The sequence below is a fragment of the Lethenteron reissneri genome, chromosome 7 (assembly GCF_015708825.2).
Source record: "Lethenteron reissneri isolate LAM-NWPU_2019-01 chromosome 7, ASM1570882v1, whole genome shotgun sequence".
Taxonomy (NCBI): Eukaryota; Metazoa; Chordata; class Hyperoartia; order Petromyzontiformes; family Petromyzontidae; genus Lethenteron; species Lethenteron reissneri.
The window spans coordinates 13905266-13925370 of NC_083785.1; the positions used below are offsets into that span (position 1 = coordinate 13905266).

Consider the following 20105-nt stretch of genomic DNA (forward strand, 5'->3'; position numbering starts at 1 on the left):
CGCATAGCTCAGTGGGCGAAGTTGCATCGCAGCGAGAAGTTCTCCCCACTTCTTCGTTTTCACACTTTTAAAAAGTTAACACAGCGTAGTCTGGCCGAGGTGGGCCATCACGGTTGGTGTCAGATTTAAAAGTGCCATGCCACCTTAAAGGGCCCTCCCCCGCCTGCCTCTCTGTATTGGCCAAAGTTGTCACACTTCTTCTTGTTGAAAGTCTGGGGCGCACGGATAATATTATTTTTCCAAAACGCGTGTATATCGTATCCCCATCATGGGAGGCTGCCTCTGGCTCACGGTTTCCGGTGAGTGGATATTTCCGCAAATGTTTAACAGTGATACAGTAGTAAGTCCGTGGCGAAAGAAACGAAAGTTACGTACTCTATGCCTTTATACAAGTAGCGAAATATGAGTTCGTTTGTGCGAAGTTTTGCGTTTTGTATTTCGCTTTTCGCAGTCTTCTCACAAACAACCTCGTTGCAATGTAACATTAAGACAGTTAACGGATGTTACGGCTTGCTGACGGTAAACACCGACTTTAATGTTAAATACAATACTTGGAGCTTTAATAAAAAGAATATGCTCACTTGTAAAGATGTAGGGTAAACACTTACATAGTTATCAGTTATATCACGCGTGTGTGTGCACTGTCGTCTGATGCATTGTAGTGTGAACAAATACTTTGTGGGAAGTCAGTAGTGGGTCGTCATTTGGTTAGACTGGCAACCTGGCCATTGTAATGTGGAATTTCCACCATTGGCTCGATAATCAGAGCCTCTAACGGTGATGAGCTACAGCTCAGTGTCTCATTTGTACAGGGGGAGACACTGACCTCACCTCGAATTGTAACGTCTTAACTTAATTCATACAAAGTTCCAATTAATGCCACCGTATTCATCTCGCACCGTAGCATAATTGGTGCCGTGCTTAACACTGCAAATGACACAAGTGAAAAGTCGTGGTGGTTATTGCCACTATCGAACTTGCGACACGTTGTATTGCTTGCTAATTTGGACTGCGTCACTGCTGCGAAAGTCCAAGTAACAAAATACGTAGATTATAGGATAAAGGTTTAAATGGTGCCCTACAAGTATGAGCTTCTAATCTTTGGATAATAGCTTGGTTGCCTGGTGGCAATGCTTGCATACAGTACTAGTGAAACCCACACACGTGTGTTAGACACGAATCTTGTGTTTTATGTATGACCCACAATTCTAAAATTGCAGTACAATCCTAATGATGATCAGAGTTCAATTCCGAGCCATTCAGTATCACCACACACGTGCACTGTGTATTGGATCTGGTCATCATCCGGATTGCCTCGGGACAAATTAATTTCCAGAAATATTCTGCTGCTGGATTCACTCCGAGTGTGCAGTTTTCGCTTAGGTGCATCAATAGATGATTGCTAACAGAACCCTGAAGTAGCAGTGTGAAATGAACTTGGGGATCTTTGTATACAGTAATTGATATCACCGTGTTATATCTATAAAGTCTTTCTACATGATTGCATTACATGGGGTAATGGGGTCATGTGAGATCTTTCCACGTCAATCAACAGGTGCACGTAATTCTGCTTATGGAACTTGCCCACCAGCATGGAAAGTTACGAAACTGGGATGTCTGGAAAATGTGTGTTGCCGTCAACTCGTCTTGACATTAGCAATGCTTCTTCACCATTTTCATTTGCCTTTGACAATGCAGAATTTAACTTTTAAAAATCCTCCGAGTGCGCTTTGTATTGGGACAAAAAGGCGCAGTGAACTGGCTAAACGGAACTAAACGTGTAACCAAATCAATATAAACGCTAAATAAATCAACTCTAAATTAAAACATCCGTATGTATCTTGACTTAAAGCTTTCGTGACTGCAGGAATTCATTTTCTTTGGGTCTTTAGAAATGTTAATTTCTTTGAACCTATCTACGTGACTTTACCGAAAGACCCAAAGAATATACATTCGTATATATGTTGAACTTCTTTCGCACCGTACGTAGCCAACCCCGCTAATCGGAGGTGAGAACGACAACAAACTAAACACCTCACGGAGGCTCCGTACAGGGTGGTTAATTTATAGACATCCAAATGGCTTCGAATTACGCTCTCACAATGTTCGCAATACTTTGTTCAATATCGATTGGCAATGTTGGACAACGTCTACCAGGAGAGCGTTCATACATTAAGACAATCATTATATTGAGATTGGTGGGAGATATGGCGAATATTTTTCATAAAATTTCGTTTTCTCTGGAATGTCACCCTAGTTCTGTATATTGTATGTATATGGTACGGTATTATATATGTTTACATTTATCACCTTGTATTTTTTGGGGGAAACATTTGAGTGGCAAAGTGTAACACGCACTGTGCTATGAGCGACCATGGCTAAATATCGGTGGCGAGTGATATTTGAAGTTTTCGCAGATCCTACCTGGGCCCTCTCCGCATCCCACACTCACCAGTGTGGTGAAGTATGGATTTATTAAGAAAAAACCTACATCTGAAAGGCGTGGGGACGCCTTCATCCATTAGTGGACTGACAAACAGCTGAAAGTTATTATAAATAAACATTTAGTACAGTAAACGTAATCAAGACTAGTACTATACTTGTATATATACAGTACTGCAGTATGGTTTTCCAAGTAGTTTTGGGCGTACTTTTTGTGGAATTAATGAAATTCTGAAATCTCAAAAAGTATTCCAGCAACACACGGATGCACACGTATTCACTGATAAGGCTGCCAAGACAATAATGATATTCTCAGTGGTTATAACAATTAGAAAATGAGACACTTCCCAAAAACTGAATCACACATTGTTTGGCCTCATTTGGAACACATTGTGTAATTTACAAAACACTGCTATGAACTCGGTGCTACGGATGCATACATTGGGAGTTCAATTTTGGTCAGTGGTGAGTGATATAATGAACCTATCTGGGAATCCCCTTAACCTACGAAACTATCAACTAAAATATTTTTTACTTACCAGGGAACTACCACTGAGCTATATAGATCATATTCAGAAGTGACCTTGGCCACAAATGACATCTCAAATAAGTGGCTTATGTGGAATTTTAAAGCAGCCAAATACGCATGTTGTTTCTAAGTGTAAACATGCAAACTCAAAATATTTACGCGCCATTTGTATTGAAATAGCATCTAAATGTGACCACATCTCAATGCTATATGGACAAAGGGCTGTACATGATATCAATATAATAGAGGTAATTTCCAAAAACAGATGTATCAACACAAAAAGGTGTGCTCAGAAACAGCAGGAAGCACATTTGCCATTATTCCAGTCTTGGATGCATTTCATGTAGCCACCATAGGATGCATTTCATGTAACCAACGTACTGCATATACCAGTGACGTGCGGTGAGGTCAATGGTTGGGGAGGCACTGGCTAGTGTCAAAGCCAGATTCACACACTGAGGGGGGCGTGTCCTCACTGAGGGGGGCGTGTCCTCGGTGAGGCAGATGTGATAGCTGCCTCCCCTGGTGCTTTTTTATTGCAGTTTCATGCCGAGACCAGCGAGCCTAAATATATTTATACACATACGTGAAATAAGTTACCTGGAGTATGAAAGGTGACGACATGAAATGAAGGGGTCTACAAACATTACATTGGTGACATACTGGGATAGTAACAGGCATGCGCTTATTGCCCACGTTCCATCCAGTTATTGAGGGATTGCGCAATCAGAGGGGAGGCTGAGCTCGTCGCTGCCTCACCTCTCGTCTATTTCTGTATTTGCAGCCGAGCTCCGCAAATTTGGCGATTTCGAATATAAACATGATTGGAATCGTACAGAACTGACATTTATAACACAGATCAGTGGAAAAATCGTAATATTTATTTTATTTACTTTTCGTAACAGCTATTTTCATTGGAATATGACAGGTGAGGCTCTGCCTCCCCTGCCTCCCCTGACCGCACGTCCCTGGCATATACAATGCTCCCAGCCTTGTCTAAGCCACCAGCACGATAGAACTGAAAGTTTGGCTGCATTATTGGGCTGTGGGTAAGGACCCAATATCTCATCCCGTGTGGTTGAAATGTGATTCGAAGGGAACTCTTCAAGCAACGCCTCGACGAGACTTTAGGATCAGAATGCTCCCAACAAGTATTATGTTCTTGTGTATGGCATTGTGTCCAGGAGATAGATGCAAATGTCTAGATCGTATAAGCATGAGAGGGCATCAGGAGAGAGTTGGTGTAGTTTTGATATTCCTGCGTGAAAGGAGTGCAGACTATAGTGGCTTACTATACGGTCCGTAGCTTTGGTTGCATGGCGTGTCTTAAATTGTAATTTTGCATTCATGAAGGAGATGTGCACATCAACCTGTTGATGTTCTCACGTGGTTGCTGGTTCTACCAACGCCTTCGAGGAATATCAAGGCCAGGAGGTGCGATGATGTTTTGTTCTCGAATGAGGTGTTTATTCTGGACGTCCGCATTGTCCCACTCGGTTCGCCAGCATTTTTCAGGATCTGGGTGACATTCTATGATGGTGACAGCAGCGTTGATCTCAGAAGGGGGATCAGGACTTGAGTCAGTGGCTTGGTTACATTGTTGAGGTCTTGGTGTGATGGGAAGGTTGTCATTGGCAATAAAACGTGTAAACTCCCTTACAGTTTGCGTGTCTCTGCGGACAGCTGAATGACCTAGATGGACCTAATGGGCCCCTGTGGTTTGCAGTAATTTCATGTTCTTGCACGAGGCACTTGGGCTGTGCCCACTTGTGTTGTTGTTGACATTGGAGCTTGGCTCACCGACCTCACAGGGCAGTTCCACGTGTTATGATGCGGACCAATCGAACACACATGCCACAGGGAAGCAAACAGTAAACACAAATGGGCAAACCGTGAATGTAAAGTAGGGGGCATTCAATGTGGACGTTTGTCTCTCTCGGACACCATACTGTGTAACTGCAACGCAGAACCGTATTTGCCAATAACCCCATTGTCCATATATGATACTTAATAGATTTTAATTGTATCAAGCTTACTTCCCTGCCTACTTAATATACATTGCCCTATCTCTGTGTACCTTACATTAATGGACATCTGTGAAAAATAACTTTATAGCTCATCGGATTCCTCCAGTATAAACTAATATTCTGATTCTGTTCTTTTGAATCTGATCGATACTCTACCGTATGTATGCATACGCGTACTCCATATAGTCGTGTATGAAATACACAGCACAGTATATAAAGTTTTTTTTGTAATGTATTTTACTTTGTACACAATTAGAATGTGTTTTGGCCTGTCTGGCAATAAAACAAGTGTGAAGATATTCAAGCACCAAATAGAAACCTTTTGCAAGGAATAAAGTTTGCATTCACCACACGTACTTGTGGTGAAAATGCAAACAAGCACTGATAATATACGCATTGCCTTTGAAACTTGATTGACCTACACCAGAGACGGCCTTCTTCATTGCCTTGTCAAATGCAATTCAATTATCAGCACACTTATAGCTTGGGTTAGGCCAATCAGTTTTTAAAACATATATTATCAGAGCATATTTGCATGTTCACCACAATTACGTGTGCTTAATGCAAACTTGATTCCTTGCAAACGGTTTCTGTTTGGTGTTTGAACACATTGACACCTGTTTTATTGCCAGAAAGGGTAAACCCCTATTATTTTTCATACTTTGTTACAGGAAAAAAGGTCACGTGATATTGTACACACTCTGTTATGCGTGTTACCTCATATCTGCTTTGCAAAAGACAAGTTGTCGCAATAGCTGTTTAACGGAATTGCTGGGTGGATTATTCCCAACCTCTCGTCACACCTGTGTAATGATGTAATGTAAATCTTTCAACCGTTTGGGTTTGGTCGTTACATAACTAGCTCCAGTATCAGTTGTGACCCGAAGGCAATCATTTGCTGCTGCTGCTGCTGCCCTCAATTGCATCATGGTTTAATTATTTGCAAGAAAACTATTCGAAAAATTATTGTTAACACAAAGGAACCCCTATTTCTCTGCATCCTTTCTCAATTTAAAGGTAAAGGTGCAGCTGTGCAATTGTTTGCTCATGCCACTACTGTACTTACTAGAGAGCCCTCGAGCGGGTGTTTGGCCTACTCTTCCACCACGCTGGCCAGACGCCCCGAAATATATGGGAGTGCCCACACTTTACCCCACCACACGCACACTACCAAATGACCCGTTAATACCTCTGGGTGAAGGGAGGCATGGGGGCGGTTAAGAAACTTGCCCAACTTTTCAAACTTCCACGCCAGGAGATTGAACGGGCGACCTCTGGATTTGCAGTATCTGGTATGCACACTATTACATCAAGGCAACATCTCCAATGTAACCACGGTTTAAACTAGTTTTACCGTTACACTATGTTGTAAGCTATCGCTTTGTCACAGTTAAGCCACGGTGACTTCCTGCTGAAGCAATGGGGTGACATCCAGCTCCATTGATGACCCTGAGCTCGTGGCATAAACTCCACATTGACATGGCCGAGGCCAGTTAGGGAAACACCTGTGATATCCAACAAAGTACTGCGTTATAGGCTGAGTGGACCATCAACGATACAATTAACTTGCAAACTTCCAGAAGAGAGTTGAGTATAATCCCTATCATCGCTTTTGCCATTCTGGCCAGTGTATTTCTGTCACAGTAATTGCACACTGTGTGCATAATATATGTTCACCGTTATCGTGTGTTTTGTCATGTGACATGATATTTATATCGTTAATCATTAGGTCATCTGCATTGCCCATGTAGTAGCTGGTGTGCATTCTCTTGCTAAAAAAAAATACAGTATGGTAGTCTACTCTCCCCACAATAACACCATTGAGTTGGGTGTTAATTCAGGGTAATGATCCATACAATGTATTTGCATGTTGGCAGTGTTAACGCCACACGTACTACAGTGCCGTCATGTTTGTGCACCTAGAAATTACATTGAATGAGGTGGCAAGGTGGCGTAGGGGTCAGATCACTGAGCCGGCACTGCTGGGATACTGACTGTGAATCCAGAGTAGGCCGCCCATCACTAAACTAGATTCTCAAGTGTAGGGAGTTGATGTTCTCAACCTGGTCAGCTGTGATAGCGCAACAAAATACCATCATAAAACGGCTGGCTACGTACCTCCGATTAGCACCGTTGGTTACGTACGGTGCGAAAGAAGTTCAACATAAGTACGTACACATTAAATTTTGATTTAAAGCTTTCGTGACTGCAGGGACATATTCTTGGTTCTTTCGGTAAAGTCACGTAGAAGGGAAATAATAAAATAAAATAAATATAAAACAATACAAGAATTCTCACGACGTTTCGACTGCAACACAAGCAATCATCATCAGGTGTGAAATCCACAGCAAAACAATTTTTTTGCAAGAAAAATATTTTGCAAGAAATTGATTTGTGACTAAATATGTTTGCATGGCATGCCATCTTGTGTCCCTATGTGGATTAAGAAGTCTAAGTGATTTTTCAGAGGTAGTTCTTTTGACAGCGTTTTCCATAACCGATGTCTGACACAGAGTGATGCACTACTAGCTGCATAGTCCTTAATGACATGTTTTTCATCTCGTGGCATGTGCCAATGCTGTAGCACAGCTGAAATGTCATTGGCAAAACATATATAGATTAACTGGTTGGGTAAGCAGGCGGTACAACAAATGTGGACTCCACCTGTTCCAACTTTGTGGGATAGAGTGTTGCCCCCTCGCACGTGTGGGTTTTCCCTGGGTGTTCTAGTTCCCTTCCCCAAGTAAATACTCATTCATTGAGGCACCACGGTGGCGAGATGTTATCTGCCTCGCCAGATATGCTGCTCTTTGGTTCGATCTCGACCCTGACGCCTGTATTTTCGGAGTTTGCATGTTCTCCCCATGGTTGCGTGGATTTCTCTCCGGGTCCTCCGGGTTTCCCTCCACATTTTAAACACGCATCTTAGAGTATTTGGCTGCAAGAAATTTCCACGTGATAAGCCACTTCGTTGAGCTTTCATTTGTGGCCAGGTCACTTCTGAAAAAGAGCTACGTAGCTCAGTGGGCCTTACCTGGTGAAATAAAAAATATAATCTTGATTTGAAGCTTTCGTGACTGCAGGAATCCATACTTTTTGGTGCTTTCCCACCGGATGATGGACGCTTGTGTTGCGCCCGAAACGTCGTGATCTATTTTATTTTATACCGACGTGACTTTACCGAAATAACCAAATAGTTAAAAAAATATAGTTCATAGTTTAATTGTCCAGTAACGCCATAATATATAGAGGACTGCAAAGCATGGGTAGGATGGGGGGGGCGAATCTGGTGCTGCCTGCATTGTTTGTATAGTACAGTTTGTGTGGTTCCTTGTGCCTATGAGTCGTTCTCTCTCATCGAGAGTCAGCGAATTCCGTGCTCGTTGCAAGTTGAAAGTATTATTCATAAGAATGATGATCTGGACATCACTTAGAGGATAGCCTGTCAAATTTTTATTCGGTTCGTCAAAACCATAATAAGACCATCAAGTAAAAATCTAGTTTACAGCACCCTCTAATTACACGACGTTAATGAAGTAAAATTAAGTCAGACATCAGTAATTTATCTTGAAGACAAATGGGGAAAAGTCATTACACATTACATAAAATATCTCCCATCTCGCCAAGTAGACTGCTGCTGCAAGCGCTGTAAGCAAGCACTTCTTGAAGGCAGGCACAGCACATCATGGGGTGATGTGGCCGTACTGAATACCTTTCTTTCCCTAGTGCTGATTTGTCCAGGGTACTCATTTTAGGCCAACTCTGCATAGAGGAAGCAGAGGATTGGTTGACATACCAATAGCCACTGGCCAAGAAACATTAGATTTCAACAGTGCTCTCTACATTACGTTTTTGGCACTTCAACTCGCTGGTCTTGGGTTTCGGATTTTACAAAGATCATTCCAGCAAATTACGCTTCAGGTAAAGGCATTGCACCTTGAAAATCTGGCTACTCATGCTGTGTCGGTCATGGAAGTTGACTGACGATACTTCATTCCTCTGGTCAGTACAGGTTGGTGAAGGGTATACTGTACTGCATAGTATGCTTAAAAAATAATACCACACACCGTGCTATAGATAACATGCAGCAGTCATGGGAAATCAATAAGAACAATGTCAGTCAAATAGCTAATAAATCACGACGTTTCGATAGCAACACAAAAGCCATCGCCTTCAGGTGAAACAACACAGCAGGCAGACTGCTGAGGCAGGAGGACATGTAGCGAGAAAGCCACCGCAACCAGAGGCCGCAAACGCCTGTGCTGGGCACGACCCAAGGGCAAGTGGGCAGGGCTAGGGATGGAATTTTCAAGTCGCATTTACATTTGCTAAGTTTGCGAAGTTTGATATCTCTTTTTTCAACGGTTTTACTTAACTTGACTCCTATGTTTGTCGTGGTCAAATCTTGTAATCAAAAGTTAGTCTACTTCCTGTTGCCCAATCAATTCCAAATTTTGCACACGTACTCAGATCCGGTGACAATGCATGCCTGTATCAAAATCGGCATAAATTAGTTGGCTCTTTTAAAGCAATTAACATTTTGTATGGTCAAAAAAGGCCGCGGTCCCTAAACTGTGGAATCGCCTCGCCCAAGAAGCAGGCGCCACGTGTCTCGGGCGCGTCTGCTCCGTGTCAACGAGTTACGGGCACCCTCACTCCACACAAACAAACGTTGTACATTGAAGATTCATTCATACAATAATCAATTAATTCAAGTAAGCGTTGATGTGGGAGCAGGCGCCGCATCACAGAGGTCGCAAATGGGTTTTGATTCCTTACCCGTACCCGTACCCGGCCGCACCAGGGTCGCAAACGGGTACCCGTACCCGTACCCGGCCGTACCCGTACCCTACCTGTACCCGGCCGGGTATCGGGTAGGATACGGGTATCGGGTACCTGATTGCGACCTCTGAGATGAAGCCATGTTGCAGGCGCGGGTGGGTTGATTCTAGGAACTTGAATTGTGAGAAGAGACAAGACGTTGGGAAATGAGTGACAAACAGTTACTCACCAGTGACTCACGGTCTACCCGTACCCGGCCGCACCAAGGTCGCAAACGGGTACCTGTACCCGGCCGGGTACGGGTATCGGGTAGGCTACGGGTATCGAGTACCCGGTTGCGACCTCTGCCGCATCAATGACGTCCTTCTCGACGGTGAGGTAAACGAAGTTGTGAAAAAAAGTTATTTAAACTTCGTTCCTCTGTATGTATGTCGTGGTCAAATCTTGTAATCAAGATGTCGTCCGCTTCCCGTTGTCCAATCGAGTTATTTACATTTTAGTGCAATTTAAAATCAAACCGTTGGTTTTAAACATAATTTTTGAAGGAGTTTATTTCTCTCTATCAACTTGTTCCCTCTGTAAATTTCACCCCCACCCTTTCACCCGTTGCGGCGGCCCCTCCCGTCCCCCCCTCGGATTGGCCGAGGTGTGCGAGCTCTGCGATCCTGCATTTACTTGCAAATTCCATCCCTAGTCCCGCCCACTTGCCCTTGGGTTGTGCCCACCACAGGCGTGTGTGGCTTTCTCGCTACATTTCCTCCTGCCTCAGCAGTCCGCCTGCTGTGTTGTTTCACCTGAAGACCATGGCTTGTGTTGCTATCGAAACGTCGTGATTTATTAGTTATTTTTTTCTATTTACGTGACTTGACCGAAAGAACCAAAGAGTATGAATTCCTGCAGTCGCGAAAGCTTCAAATCAAGAATGTCAGCCAAATTTATTTTTGTTTTGCTAACACAGGAGAGTATCTTTACCCAAACGTTGCAGCCTTCTTAAGTTATTTAATAATAGCTTGTAGGTAATTATCATTGGTTGTTATAATGGTTGTCTTGATGGTTAATATTTGCCTAGATTTATTTTTAAACCTTTATTTTTCCAATATATATTGAAAACATCTTCTCATATCACTCTGAATAGCTTTGCTGAGAGCATTTTTCATTTCTTAACTCGTATCCAGATTTGTATATAGTTACTTTTCCATGCAAACTTAATATAGTTATTCAATATTCATAATAGTTTTTCAGGACTTATATACTGGAAATATATTTATTAAGTCCTTGGTTACTGAGAGCCAGATACCTGCTTCGGGTTCCACTGAATCAAATCACTTTTCATAATCTACAAAAGCCAGGCAGAATGGCGTTTAATATACAGCCCTGTATACATGTGTCTTCTTGAAAATCTGATTGTATGTATTGATCCTGGAGAAAGCCTTTTGTAAATCCAACTGTCTATTATTCGGTTTGATTTAACCTTCGTGAACATTAATGCATGCGATGGACGGCTAATTGATGGGTGTGTAATTTTTAACCCTCGTGCATCACGTCCACTGTGGTGCAACTGTGCTGCGATGTGTTGGCGTTTTAAGCCAAGGTGCCATACGCTTCAAACTTCTGCCACATGCAGTCCTTCTCCGTTGGCCGTCAGCAATTCAGTGTGGCCACCTAGTGGTGGAACACGTGACTGCTGGCGGCAGCAACGCAGTTGGCAGCTGGTTTGAGGCTCCATGTCCACTGCATTGGACATTATCAGAATTTGTGTGAATCAATTCTGTGAAAAATGCTTAACATTATGGGGACCTCATTTGCCAGTAAAAATATGATAATTGGTTCTTTACCCTTCTATCTGGCAACAAAACTGACACCTTTTTGCAAGGAGTCATGTTTGCATAGACCGCAATACCTGCAGTCATAATACAAACAAAAGAACATAACTCTGATAATGTGCACTGTCCCTGAAGTTGATTGGTCCACACCCGAGACAGCTTTCCTTCGAGCCTAGTCTCATATGGGTTGGACCAGATGACGCCAAAAGGCGCACAACTCAAGGACAATGCACCATCACCATCAGAGTATGAGAGCTCTCATACTCTGATGGTGCATTGTCCTTGAGTTGTGCGCCTTTTGGCGTCATCTGGTCCAACCCATATGAGACTAGGCTCGAAGGAAAGCTGTCTCGGGTGTGGACCAATCAACTTCAGGGACAGTGCACATTATCATAGTTATGTTCTTTTGTTTGTATTATGACTGCAGGTATTGCGGTCTATGCAAACATGACTCCTTGCAAAAAGGTGTCAGTTTTGTTGCCAGATAGAAGGGTAAAGAACCAATTATCATATTTTTACTGGCAAATGAGGTCCCCATAGTGTAGATGCTTGCCCCGAGCTCTCATACTCTGATGGTGCATTGTCCTTGAGTTGTGCGCCTTTTGGCGTCATCTGGTCCAACCCATATGAGACTAGGCTCGAAGGAAAGCTGTCTCGGGTGTGGACCAATCAACTTCAGGGACAGTGCACATTATCAGAGTTATGTTCTTTTGTTTGTATTATGACTGCAGGTATTGCGGTCTATGCAAACATGACTCCTTGCAAAAAGGTGTCAGTTTTGTTGCCAGATAGAAGGGTAAAGAACCAATTATCAATGCTTAACATGTTTGGAGGATTCCTTGACTGGGACGGAATTACATAGAAATAAATGGTTCGGTTTTGCTTTTCGTACGGTAACTTATGTTTGAGAAAGCTAAGTGGTCACATCCGTATCACAGTTTTGCTTATACTTGGAGTTAGTGTGTTAGTTAGTTTAAGGTCATGGCACGGTTTGTTTTATGTAGTTGGGAACACGGTGTAAAAGCATGTGACTTGAAATCTTAATACAAACTCAGGATCTCAGCAATGTAATTTCGGTGCACTGAGCCAACGCCAGATTTTCAACTAGTCCCCCACGTCCCAGCGCCAACTGCAAGATAAGATCAAAGTTCAATTAAATACTTGCCACCTGTATCTGTGTGTGTATGTATGTCTGCATCTTTTGAATTCCTCCCGCTGTAGTTGGAGTCTTCTTGCCGCTGGTTTCCAGCTTCCCGAGGTTCACTGACATCTTACCGCTGCAAGGCACGCAGAACTCCGTCCTCTGCAAGTTATGCGATGACATGAGCGGCCCGTTCGCCATCACCACGGCCACGTGCGACCCTAAGAGTGATCTGTGCACCAGCGGCTGCGACCGTAGCTCCACCTGCGGCGACTCCTACTGCGCTGCTTTCTGGTAAACACCCTTTCCCATCAGCTGTACTCCTATGGGGCTTTGTAGACTTGTACGTCTTGATTGCACTCGTATTTAGTTCGTTCTGAGTTGGGGAACGTCAGCGGTGATGGAAACCCAAGTAATCAAGGAAGATTTAATATTGAGCCTGATTGAGTTAAAATTGTCGTGCTTCTGTGTCACAAAGGTATTTGGAGTAAACTCATAAGTTGGTTAATTGCATGCACTGTCGTAAAAAAGTGTTTTGAGTTCGAGCTGGCAACCTCTGGATTGCAAGTCCATTGTGCTAACCATTACCCCCCTCCCCCCTCCGTGGGAGCATCCTTGGGATGGTTGCGTCGCAAACTGGCTGAGTACAAATACTTTCCTGATCAATCGAAATAGGAAACCTTGCCGAGCCTTTAAGTCTCTTGGCGAGGCATCCCCCCGCCCCCTAACTGCCCCCCTCCCCCCCGGTCGTGAACTATAACACTGGTCAACACACTTTTTCTGGCATAAGGTATTCCAACGGTTTTAAGGTAATTTTGGGGTGCTGATTCCAAATCTGGCATCAGTTTTTGAAATATCAAATATTGAATTTTCAATAAAAACTGCAGAAGAAAAATATTAAATAAATGTGGATATCTACATAAAATGATATTATAAACACACTATCCTAAAATACAGCACCATATTTTAACACTAAAGCAGTCACTGACTCGCAATCATAAGTGACAGAGTTAATTTCGGGTAAAATAAATGAAAATGGGGTATGCCGATAGCATAAAAATGAGATGTGATAGAGCAAATCTGAGATCAGATTTGGAATCAGCACCCTGAAATTAGTCTAAACCAGCTGCAAAAGTCCAGGCCAGAAATTTTTGTTGTTGTTGTTGACCAGTGTTATTCTTGTCGGCACAGGAACGACGACGGCAACTCGATAAACGTGAGCACGCAGTGCCTCTCCCTGGAAGAGTTGGTCGCCAAGCTCCCAGGGCTGAACAAGAGCACCGCCAACAACACCAGCTGCGTCAAGCAGACCGTGCCGCCTGGCTCCAACTTCACCGGGGCGTGCGTGTGCAAGGCCGAGGAGTGCAACCACTACCTGCCGATCAGAAGCCACCTTCCTTCCCAACAGCCGCCCTTCAAGAACAATTCCAGCACCGACAGTAAGCACGGCCACCGCTCTGCGGCAATTGGGGGTGTGCATTGTCTTAAAATACGCTGCCAAGCTTAGCAGTGTTCATTAGGACGCTGTCTTTCCGACAGCTCTGTTCTTCACCTGAGGACGGCTGCTTGCATTGTGACCGAAACGTCGTGAGAATTTTTTGTTTTATTTTTAATATTTTATTATTTCCCTTCTACGTGACTTTACCGAAAGATCCAAGAATATGAATACACTGCAGGAGATTGCAAAATGCAGTGTGTTAATTATGACTTTGCTGTCGTTACTGGTCTTTACTGGAATTCAGGCCCCGATAAGTATTTTTCAATAACCATATGCTTATAAATGTGTACGCATTAACACATACTGTTAGAATTGCAGCAATTTGCAGTTAATCAATAATAAACTTGAGTCACTTTACTCGAATTTAAATATTTTGATGAGAGCACTGGATTGCAGCCATATTCCACTCCCAAATTGCGTCGCATTTTAATTGTTCCGAATGCACCGCATTGGAATTTCGCAAGCCAAAATTGAGTTGTTGCCCATTGTATCCAACTCGTGCCAATCACAATGCGTTGAACCGCTGTGCAGACGACGACGATGGGCAAAAGCTGTACCTCATCATCCTGCTGGCTCTGCTGCCCGCGCTCGCCCTGATCGCGCTGGTCATGCTCACCTTCTACACGCTGTGCGAGCGGCACAAGCGCCGGGGCCCCCACGGCGCTGCTGCCCTGCCCTCCAAGGAAGGCATCAAATCGCCGCTCGGCAGGGGCCTCTCCGCACCGTCCTCAGGAAGGACGGCGGGCGGAAGAGCGGCGGCCTCCGGCGGCCGAAGGGCGGCGGGTGGCGCCGGCGGCGAGAGCAGCGAGCGGTGCGCGCTGCGCGACGACCAGTCCGACGTCAGCTCGACGTGCGCCAACAACATCAACCACAACACGGAGCTGCTGCCCATCGAGCTGGACGCCGAGGTGGGCAAGGGGCGCTTTGCTCGCGTGCGACGCGCCAAGTTGCGGCAGAGCGCGGCGTCGGACCACTTTGAGACGGTGGCCGTGAAGATCTTCCGCGCGGCCGAGTTTGCGTCGTGGCGCTGCGAGAAGGAGATCTTCTCCGACGCCAACCTCAAGCACGAGAGCATCCTGCACTTCCTGACGGCCGAGGAGAGGCTGACCACCGAGCCCGAGCACGACGGGCTGCACGCCGGTGAGTGGTGCTGTTTAATCTCGCCAATCGAGCACACGGCTCGAGAGGGATCCATCCCTGCGTTTGTGTTCCAGACTGCGCGATATGACTTTGAAGCCTCTTTGGTTGCGCTTTGGTGACGTTCAAGCGACGGAGCACCTTATTGAGATTTTAGTACTTTTTTTCTCAATAATTAAGCTTAAAATGCATGTTGGGCAACTGAGAACACAAGGCCTAGTTGTGTATCCACAACATATTTGTTCTTTTCAGCTATGTGTTTAAAAATAATGTTTTTTCGTACGTGGTCGTGGACTGCAAATTAGTCGAACTTCTCTTTCCGTGATCCGGACACTGATTGCTCTGCTCATCATGACTAAACCCTGCCAAGGTCATGCAGTAATTGTAAGAGTTAATGTAAGAATGCAATTTCTGCACGATCCACCAAACCTACTACACCTGGTATCTGGGCTTAGCTAAATTAAGCGAAAAGCCAAACTAGAGTAGGTTTTATGTGTAGTCATGTGACCGGGCTGAGAGGATTAACTTACTACTCAGTTTAATAAAGCGTGGTTTAAATCTACATTTGCTTTCCGGTTTCCAGTTGTGTAACATTCGTAAAGTGAAATTTCCCATTAGATCATGCTGATTTATGTCGCAAACTAAGGGAAAACCTTAAGCTGTTTCTGCAACTGATCACGGGGCCTTCATGGGAAACTGAGCACGCATAATTTTCAAATGTCCTCTGGGATGTCAAGTCTTGTGACAGATGAACATCAATAAATATATCGAACATTTTTGCTGATGCTATGCGTGGCCCCTGCATTAAGCTTGATATCGATGATGACGGTAATGGCGTTAAGACCAGTGCCCTAACATCAATGATTCATGAACCCGTCCGCTATGATTGCTGACCAACTCGATGTGGCGCGACAGGCATGGCGGGTGGTGTCGGCGGCATGGTGAAGGAGTACTGGCTCATCACAGCGTACCACCCGCGGGGAAACCTGCAGGACTTGATTCTGCGCAAGGTGCTGAGCTGGCGCGAGCTCATGCTGCTGGGCGCGTCGCTCGCCCGCGGCGTCGCGCACCTGCACAGCGACCGCACGCCCTGTGGCCGGCCAAAGATGCCCATCGCGCATCGCGACATCAAGAGCTCCAACATCCTGGTGAAGGCGGACGGCACGTGCTGCCTGTGCGACTTCGGGCTCTCGCTGAGGCTCGACCCGTCCCTCAGCTCCGACGAGCTGGCCAACAGCGGGCAGGTGAGAGTCGCAAAGACGGAGGCACAGATCCCCCGTCTAGCCTTTAACGCACTGTTGGGGCAAGTGCCTCTTAGCGAACACCTTTTTAAGGCCGGCACAGCACGTAAGGGGGTGGGTGGCCAGCACTGCGCCCTGCCGCCTTTTTCTGCTCAATGCTGATGTTAACAAATCAGCACCAGGTACTAATTTCAAAACCAGTTAAGATATTCGTTGCCGATGTTGGCTGTAAACGGGAATAGAACACAGGCGCGTAGAATAGTGCGCTAACCACTACACTGCCGCTCCCCACGAGTGAGACACACATACAGATGGATAATATAATCAGATGGATGATTGGCAACCAGATGGAAATATGGATGGCACTATGCTAATGTTTAAAAGATAATATTGCTGAAAATGGTGTGTCAGTCTTTTAGTTTGTTGATCAAAAACCATTTTAAACTGATCTGCCTATCTTTTTTCATAAAGTCCCCATTGGACACTTATTATTGTCTAAAGAACCATCAGGGTCTGGTTTGTCACTACATTATATCAACATAAATCTATTCGTCTACTGCGTGAAGAACCCATCAGAGACCACCGGTGGTCGTCATCATCCCACACGTTGAGGAAGGGGAGAAGTCAAATGAGAGACGGAGATACCATTGAATACACAGAACTTTGTATGAGGTAAAAAAAATGTTTCAATAATTTGGTGAACACACTATAAAATGATTTAAGTTGTCAGAGCACGCTTTGTCAGTCTGTTGTTTAAAGACGGCATCAGAGACGGCTCCCTCAGCTTCTTGTCCATGATGACATGAGAGCTCACCGATTTATGCATGGACTGGAAATGGACACAGTGCGAGGCTCTCGGTAATATGGACTCTGCTGCGACGGCTTAGCTTGCCATGTGTAGGGGTGTTACGGAGGGGCTGTTATACAATGGGATCAGATGGGAAAGAAACACAGTGGACGTGGCTATGTCGGTGCACGGGAAGGTGCTTACAGCGACGTCCGCATCGGGCAGCCTGGGGGGCTGACTCGGAGCTGGGATCCCCCGGGGCCCCACCCCTCAGCGGGGGTTTTGGTATAAAAGGGGATGAGCCGGAGGGCTCAGGGAGAGATGTTGAAGCTAACCAGTGAAGACTGAAGATCATCGTAGATAGAGCCCTGGACTCCCCTGGATCGCCGCCCTTATCAGGGCCGAACAGGCTCGAGAGCCAGAGCCGGTGCTCTTGTAAGAGCTGGTCTGGGACTCCCGGTACCGTGAACCCGACTTACCAGTGTCAGGCTAGCTAGCCTCCCCTAGCCCGTTAGTGGAGGACCCAGAGGTAGGCTAGGCGTAGCTAGAGAGTGTATCCCCAGTTAGACGGGTGAGGGGGCCGATACCCCCTCCAGTGTTGTATGTCAGTGTTGTGCTGTACCGACACGGAATAAATACGTGTGCCTCCAACCCCGGCGTCCAAGTCTCCTGGAACACTATTACACATGTAAGCAATACTGCGGGTGACTGCTCTGCAGGTTGGCACGGCCCGCTACATGGCTCCTGAGGTCCTGGAGTCGCGCATCAATCTCGAGGACCTGGAGTCCTTCAAGCAGGTGGACGTGTACGCTATGGCGCTCGTACTCTGGGAAATGGCATCTCGCTGTGACGTCTTAACAGGTTGGCACGAGCACGTTGTGTGTGTGGGTGTGTGCGCAGGCGGTACATCTGTCAGTCATCTCAGTTAACCCATAACATCTGGGTCAGTCCCGCGACCTCATGTCAGTGAGCGTTTGACACTTCGCGTGGCTTCACAGTGCACCTAGCCTGGAACAACTGCTGTGGTGACGTCTTTGGCACTTAGTGGCAAATGTCGGCTGTTGTTGTGCATGTGAATTCCTGTGTGTAGTGACATCAGTGACATGTAATGTACATATAGGGTCACCAGGTGGTGCTGTGAACAGGGTGATACATTTACATTCTGCAGGTTGAAAGTTCAACTGTGGATGCAGGTTAACTCCGATCATCCCTGTAGGATTGATGAGTATCACTTTGGGAGAGGTCAGTAGTGGTTGTGCTATGGATAGATTGGTCCCTGTCTTAGGAATGTTGACTTTCCACCACTATATTTGAGCAGCAGGGTGGCTCAGTGGTAACTCGTGTGCCTCAGTTATAAGGACATGTATTTGATTCCTGCCTTTGGCGCTTTTATGTGTGGAGTTTGTATGTTCTCCTCCTGTTTGCTTAGCGATTCCTCTAGGTTTTCTGCTTTCCTCCCATGTAAAAAACATAATGTAACTAACATTGGCCAAACATCCCTGCAGATTACTAAATTTGGATCACACAAATACGATATCATCCCCCTACTGTAAAGATTTGGCAAGACCCTCCTGAAAAAGAGGCCTAAGTATCAGGCTTAACAAGGGTAAATCGTAAAAAATAACAATCGCCAGGCCATCATTAGAGATTAGATAATCCCATGCTGGTTTGAGCATAGACAGTTTGGTACAGTATGTATAGATATATGTTGAACTTCTTTTGCACCGTGCGTAGTCAACCGTGCGAATCGGAAGTGCGGGGGAAGGACAACAAACTAAATACCTAACGGAGGCTATGTCCCGCCGTGTGCTTCTTAACTTTAAATCAATGGATGACCTATATATATGATGCATGCAAGTTACAGTACAATGTTTACAAGTACGGTAAGCCTTACCCATGTATCGATAGCTACATTTTAATCTGCAGTTTTATTTAGGGACTGTGTGTTGTCTTTTATTGAGGGTCTACTGTTGAAAAATCGCCAGGAATTTATATACTTTGGCAATTTGTACTTACATACTTTCATAATGTATATATTCATTGTGACTTTACTACCTTTCCTATACTTTGCACTCCTATCGGTTTTTGTATTGTTGGTGTAACTTTCTGACACAGCCCAACTGGACATCTGTGAAAAAGAGCTTCATAGCTCATCAGATTTCTCGTCTAAATAAAGATTCTGAATGATTCTGATTCAACAACCAAGGCAATGTGAGCTGGTTTTTATGCCTGGGAACAAACGAGCTTAACGGAGGCTATGTCCCGCCGCATGGCTGTGGTGCAGATGTCCTGTGAAAAAGAGCTTCATGGCTCATTGGACTCCTCCAGTCTCAATAAAGATTCTGATTCTTTCAACGACCAAGGCAATGTGAGCTGGTTTTTATGCCTGGGAACAAACGGGCCTAACGGAGGCTATGTCCCGCTGCATGGCTGTGGTGCAGATGTCAAGGACTACGAGCCGCCGTTTGGCACCAAGGTGCATGAGCACCCGTGCGTGGAGAGCATGAAGGACATGGTGCTGCGGGAGAGAGGTCGCCCAGACATCCCGGGCAGCTGGCTTCTGCACCAGGTGACCACCGCCTAACAACACTGCAGCCAATGTGCATGTAGAATAAATCTGAGCGTGCAGGGCGGTGCAGGGTTAACACAGTGAGAAGGGCCCGAGTTCTCTTCAGAACCTTTGCGCAATGTGTGGAGT

The 20105-nt window shown here is 45.2% G+C and overlaps 1 protein-coding gene across 1 annotated transcript in view; it reads left to right on the forward strand.

Annotated features, from left to right (window-relative positions):
- The window catches only part of TGFBR2 (transforming growth factor beta receptor 2), a 25440-nt gene continuing 5335 nt past the window's right edge, over positions 1-20105 (forward strand). Inside the window, exons 1-7 of the mRNA XM_061576774.1 lie at positions 1-299; positions 12825-13038; positions 13936-14183; positions 14774-15382; positions 16295-16623; positions 18127-18268; positions 19849-19976. Of these exons, the coding sequence (XP_061432758.1) occupies positions 269-299; positions 12825-13038; positions 13936-14183; positions 14774-15382; positions 16295-16623; positions 18127-18268; positions 19849-19976 (1701 nt within the window). The 5' untranslated portion in view covers positions 1-268. The remainder of the gene's footprint in view (positions 300-12824; positions 13039-13935; positions 14184-14773; positions 15383-16294; positions 16624-18126; positions 18269-19848; positions 19977-20105) is intronic.